This window comes from Octopus bimaculoides, chromosome 1 (genome assembly GCF_001194135.2).
Source record: "Octopus bimaculoides isolate UCB-OBI-ISO-001 chromosome 1, ASM119413v2, whole genome shotgun sequence".
Lineage (NCBI taxonomy): Eukaryota > Metazoa > Mollusca > Cephalopoda > Octopoda > Octopodidae > Octopus > Octopus bimaculoides.
In genome coordinates, this window is record NC_068981.1 from 193,581,269 (window position 1) to 193,588,054 (window position 6,786).

General features: G+C 32.8%; 1 protein-coding gene across 3 annotated transcripts in view; it reads right to left on the minus strand.

Annotated features, from left to right (window-relative positions):
• Positions 1–1,534: 1,534 nt before the first annotated feature.
• The window catches only part of LOC106877663 (uncharacterized), a 14,493-nt gene continuing 9,241 nt past the window's right edge, over positions 1,535–6,786 (minus strand). For 2 of the 3 annotated variants that reach the window (XM_014926609.2, XM_052973737.1), the window contains exon 2: positions 1,535–3,837. In XM_014926609.2, the coding sequence (XP_014782095.1) occupies positions 1,605–3,827 (2,223 nt within the window). In that variant the 5' untranslated portion in view covers positions 3,828–3,837 and the 3' untranslated portion in view covers positions 1,535–1,604. Of the gene's footprint in view, positions 3,838–6,329; positions 6,426–6,786 lie in introns of all 3 variants that reach the window. The other variant, XM_052973731.1, reaches the window with a different exon arrangement.

Here is a 6,786-nt window from a genome sequence, read left to right on the forward strand (position 1 = left end):
ATCATTACAAATTTGGGATTTTACCAATAGGACCACAACTTCAATTTCTGGACAACCTTATTTACGGGAGTACACATAGAAAATTATATCCAAAATACTAATCTAATAATATAATCATTTTTAAGCCTACTATAACATACTATAAGAATAAAGTACATTAGAATTAATTATAAATTATTTAAGCATATTTTTTAAAAATATATATACCTTACCTGTTATTTGTCCGTGGGGACAGAAGATAATATTAATCAACGCTACACGTGTTTCAGCGCTGGTGGTTTGTTTTACCAGGCTATACCTAATACATAAATCCACCAGTGCATCCTCAGGCTATTTTCCTCTTTTTATTATTATTATTAACGGAACCAACTTAATCCTACAAATTCTAAGATATCTTCATTAAAAATAAGATTAAAAATAAATAAAACTTCGTAATATATTTTCACAAAATTTAAAAGATTTAAATAGTTAGAAAATTGTAAGGTTTGGAACGGATTAATTATATTTTAGTTAATTTCAATGGGGGAAAATGATTTGAAAAACGAGTAAACCATAAGATGACTCGTTCATGGAACGAATTAAACTCACACTGCGAGGTATTCTATTAGGTTGTCCAGAAAGTTCTGAGCGTTTTTAAGCTAAGTCTTTTAACGCTTCATTAAGCACACCTGAACCGTAACACAGTTGAAACTTTGTTGTTTCTTGAAGTGGTAATGGTGCATCTCTTCTTTGTTCCTGACTAAAAATAGATTTATCTTTCATTCCGGTTAACCTTTATTGACATTTGAAATGGATAACCCAAAATTTCATATTCGGGTTAAAAAAAGGAGAAAATGCTGCAAAGACTTGCAAAAATATTGCCCCTTGATCGCCAGAAGCTTTAAGCTTATATAAAAATACCATTATTATTATTATTTACAGGATTGTAAAAACGGCGCCGAATAAAAAATCATTCGCAGGGAAAGCATATATATATATATGACCATCCCCAAGTACAATATGACCATCCCCAAGTACAACAACATATATATATATATATATATATATACACATATTTACGCGTGTATATGTACATATTTATGATGCTGGGTATGTGTAACTTTTTATCTATATTTCGCTCAAACTTTTGGCGTTTCTGTATATATATCAATGGACATCGGCTTTACTAAAATTTTACAATGTATTTAAAAATCCACATAATTCCGGGTTCAGTCCCACTGCGTCGCAAATTGGGCAAGTGTCTTCCACTATAGCCTCGGGTCGACCAAAGCCTTGTGAGTGGATTTGGTCGGCGGAAACTAAAAGAAACCTGTCGTATATGTATATGCATATATTTATGTATTTCTGTTTGTCCCCCACCATCGCTTGGTAACCTATGTTGGCGTGTTTACGCCCCCGTAACTTAGTGGTTCGGTAAAAGAGACAGACAGAATAAGTACCAGGCTTACAAAGAATAAGTCTCTGAGTCGATTTCTTCGTCTAAGAGGCGGTGCTACAGCACGGCCGCAATCAAATGACTGAAACAAATAAAAAATAGAAGAATAATAGTAAAATCATATTTATTTTTCCATTGATTAATTAAAAAAAGATCTTCGTTATTTATTTCATTCTTGAAACACATTAATTTTTTCGATAATTTTATCTAAAAGCGAACTGTCGAGATGAATGTTAGTATTGATTATTGACAATAATTGAGGTATGGTAGACGTCATCAATATCAAGGTAATCCTTGTGAATGCTGATAAGGCCAAGTCATTTCGATTTATTACATTGTTGCAAGCAAAGAAAAAAGATACGATTAGAAACAGTTTTATAATGGATTTACCAATCTCGTATCTCAATGGAAAATGATGGTTAACAATTGTCTTGAACAAATTGGCATTTATGAATTCCTCTCCATATTTTGACTGAACTAAATTCGGGCGAATAGTTTTGGTTAAATTTCTAGATTGAATAAGTATAGAGTCATATTGTTTCTGAATAGCTTTTATAACTGCAGTACCATAGACAAAAAACATGACAGCAAACCATACGCCACCAATAGTACCAGGCTTAGTAAGAACTGCAATACCTACTGAAAACACATAGTTGCAAAGGGCTTGAAAACTTGTAAGAAATATATAGATTGAATAAAGTCCCCATAACAGATAAAACGGCAACGATAGAAAAGTTAGAATTACAGAAATAATCTTGAAAATATAGTTAGAATTCAAATACAGAGGGAAAATATAAACTCTGAAATAACTTGCTGGTAAAGTTAATATCAAATAGACAGTTGGGATTCCGTAATAAAGGAGGCACAGAAATAATTCACAGACAGAAAACACAACAAAAAGAATTGTAATGGCAACGAAAAACCAAAGCAATATGAATTGGCAGAAAATATTTTTCTTGTTGTAATAAAACCAATTTTGCTTTATACGATTAATCCAAGTATAAATTATTAAATGCCAGAAATTTGGGTTTAACGCAGTAGAAATATTAGCTTTCATTATTGCATAGAGTAAATCATAATCCCGTTGTGTAGAAACATTTAAATTGCCATACTTCTCTAATAATCTCTTATTTTGAATGAGAAATGTGCAAGTGGATCTTTGATGTAATGTATTATAAGCGATAGTCTCACTTAAACGACTGGGAAGAACGAGGAGGATAAAGTTGAAAGATACGTAACTGATTAAGCTCACAAATGGACCCCCGAAGAAGCCATCTGAATTCTCATAACTTCGCGAGATTCCTAATATTAGGGCGCGATAGCCCAATGGTATACCATCTTGGAATAGTATTTTTATTGTTTCATATAAAAAGAAGTAATGCATCAAAAGATCCATGAAAATTACTGAAAGAGAGAATAGAATACAAAAGAATCTTCTCAGCCTTGAGGCTAAGAGAGTGGAATGGTGAAAGCAAAACAACCAAGACAGAAAATGAGAGAATGTGTAAATATTATTGCTTTCATTGATCCACTCGGATTCGTGTGGCAATGTGTTTTTAGTTGTTAGTAAGAAGTCTTCTTGAGCAAACAGTCGCAGATTGAGTTGACGGGAATATGAAGGTAATTTAGCTTTTGATACAAAAATAATAATTAATGGTAATATAGCCCACAAAACGGCTCCGACGATGTTCTCAAAATTGACAAACATAGCATTTTCAATGATGTTTCCCGAACAAATAGATTTGGGATGATAAACATAACTTCCATTTTTATAGACCTCACAGCAATAGTTCTTCAGTATCTCTCGGTTTATACCAATTCTTCTGTAAGCTTCAAGTGCTCTAGGGTTGTTCTTCTTCATATCACTTGACAAATTTATATAAAAACACATGTATCCAGATTTTCCTGTATACAATTTGTCGATAAATAAGATTTTTTTCACTTCCTCGAAAATCAAATATATTAAATCATGTCTCTGAATATTTTGTTTTCTACAGTGTATATTTATATCAATTCTTGGATTAGCAATGTAGACGTCTAATAAATTAAAAGAGTGAATTGAAAAATCATAGAAAAACTTTTTATAAGCAATTAAACCATCTGGTTCATCCGGAATCCAAGTAAAATGTCTCGCATTTGCAAAATAATCCAATGGTATAGGGTTTAGTAGGCTATCAATTTTTTTATCAGATAAATGAACTTCAAAATTAAAAACCTTTTTTTCTAATTTTACTAAACGAAATAAAATCTCACTGACATTGGGAGAAATTTTAATTTCGCAATTATTTCCGAGTTCCTTCGCATTGATGTTTAGTGATGTCAGTATGATAATAAGAATGATTGAAATAATAAGAGAACTGGTTGCTGTTAGTGTCGTCTGTACGGCAGCCATATTTCGTTATCTGTAAATAGAAAAGATTGAACACGTCAAATAATGAAGAATGATTTATTTTCTTTATTTTGTAAGTTTTTGAAATGGAGAATATTTATTTAAAGCAGAATGTAAATTAATTAATATACATAAATATTTTGCTCGATATATCCCAGGAAATCTTGTTTTGCTGTTTCCATTTTTCTATTGATTTTTGTTGTTAAATAGGTTCTGGGAAATTTTTAATTGCAAGAAATTCCGGGAAATATTCATTATAAACTGAATGTAAATCTATTTTATTGTTTATTTACTAATAAAAAGAAATATTGTGGCCAGCGAGGCCGAGGAAATTTTGCATTTTGCTGTTGCGAACTATTTTTGTTGTAACATTTTCTAATTTAAAGTTTAGTGAATTCTTGGGAATTTTGTGATTGCAAGAAATTTGCGGATTTACACTCGCACATACAAGCACATGGACTAACACACACACGCGCACACATACATGCACCAACACGCACGCACACACATGCACACACGAAAACACACTCACGCACACACACAAACATACAAGCACACACACACTCGTACACACACACACGCACATACATACAAACACTAACATACACACACCCACAAGCACTCACACCCACACACACTCATACACATACATACAAACACTCACACATACACACACATGCACAAACACATAGATTGTCACTTGTAAACTTCATTATTTTAGAGTCAAGATTATTTGCCAACATGGCAGTCCTGGTTTCTTCATTATTTCAGTGAGGCATTGAAAACTGGTCTTCTTTTACGCAAGAAAAAGTAAGGAATATGCTCCAAAATTTGAATTTTGAATTTTGTTTTACCAAATTACGTTTCTCAACAGCTCAAAGTATTTTTTCAGCTTTAAAATTATTGCCTTTGTGTTCACGTGCTTTTCATTAAATCGAATATTATTCTTTCTTTCTTTCTTTCTTTCTTTCTTTATTCCTTTTTTTTTTTTTGCACATTACAAATGAAACTACACATTTGTCTTCGGCTACAGAATCTAATGAGACGTTCACGAGACTAAGCCTTTCGTGGATGCGAAACCATTGGTCACTCTATGACCGGACATAGATTTAACTACATATAAATACATTACTGCCCTACGCTTTAGAGTGTGTTTCTTTTTCGGATATATGATACATTGGCGATATATAATAATAATAATAATAATAATAATAATAATAATAATAATAATAATAATAATAATAATAATAATAATGATATGGAATAACAATCGAAAAAAGATGGTATAGGCCAGAGATGGGAAACCTGCGGCCTTCTGCAGCTCTTGATGTAAATGTTAATATATATTTTTTAAGACCTTGATTTTTTTTTGTCTATAGTTTTTATGCATAAATTTACAACACACACGCACACACACACACACACACACATAGATGAGAGGGAAAATAATTGTGTTCAGTGATGTCACTCCCAGAAATTGGAACCATTTTTCTAATGAATATAAACTTAAAGCGACATGGCTATAAAGACAACATTTCCTTGTCAGTCACACCATCCTAGTGGAGTGAGTGATCTCACGCGTGATACAAGTAAAGTTCCTGTTTCGTATTCCTCCTCGCTGTGGTCTGTGCTAAGTACTACTCAATGTCTTCACGCGTGATACAAGTAGAGTTTCTGTCTCGTATTCCTCCTCGCTGTGGTCTGTGCTAAGTACTACTCAGTTAACTGTAGTCGTGACTAAGTTCATAGTGACTTGGGAGGTTGTAAGTCTGAGTTAGTTACAGCCTCATTTGAAAGCGTACATTCATCAGTGCATGTGTTGTTTTGCAGACTTCGTTTTTTATCACTGAGACTTAATTAGTAACAATGATCGAATTCATCGCTACTCTGTTAGGCCTACTGCACACTGTTCCAGATAAAACGGTTTTAGATAAGACACAATCAATCAGCGTCCGAAACCATGTTCTTGGAATCTTGGTCATGACTTTACCATTGTCATTGATTTGATTGAAAACCATCAATATTTTACATTATTTCTATATTAATTGGGTAATGATAAATAATAGTACTAATTACAGAAAAGAATATTACGAATCTAGATGACAATTATTTTCAAATGGTAGTGGCAATTGCCGAATTCAAGACCAAGAATATGGTTTTGGATGCAGGTTTATCGTATCTTGTCTGAGATCGTTTTTTCTGGGTCAGTGTGCAGCCGGCCTTACTAATTCATTTACTTAAAAAAAAGTTCCTACTTAAGTAAAATATTTGAAAATGTCATATTTACAATTTCTATTCACCTGTCTTTTTTTATGACATTGCTATTAAGTTATTTAGTGGCCTAAGCCTAAGGATGAAATGACAAAAATAATATTTGTTCAATGCAGCCTCTATGAAGGGCGGTGAATTGTAAGGTGGCCTTCATGAACAAAAAGGCTCCCCACCCCTTGTATAGGAACACACCAGAAAAGGTCACAGAAAATGAAAAAGCATGCCAATACACACCGATAGAGAAATTAAGGCCAGATATAGTTGTCAGAGATCATGAAGAAAAAATGCTTTCTATTTGATGTATCAATACCAACAAACGGCAACGTTTCTCTAAAAGAAATGGAGAAACTTTCAAAATACAAAGACCTGGAAATAGAGGTAACTCGAATGTGGAATCTAAAAACAGAAACAATTCCTATCATAGTAGGTGCCTTAGGTATAATAAATAAATATTCAGACAAATACATAACAAAAACACCAGGACTTACAAATATATATAACATACAGAAAATTGCACTACTGGGCACGGCACACATCCTACGCAAAACACTTTCAATACAGTAAACATAAGAGCATTACAGCAAACCACAGCACATACCCAAGGCACACAGAGCTGCGCTCGGTAGTGAAGTGAAAGCACGATATAAAAATAAGACTTCTGAATAATAATAATAATAATAATAATAATAAT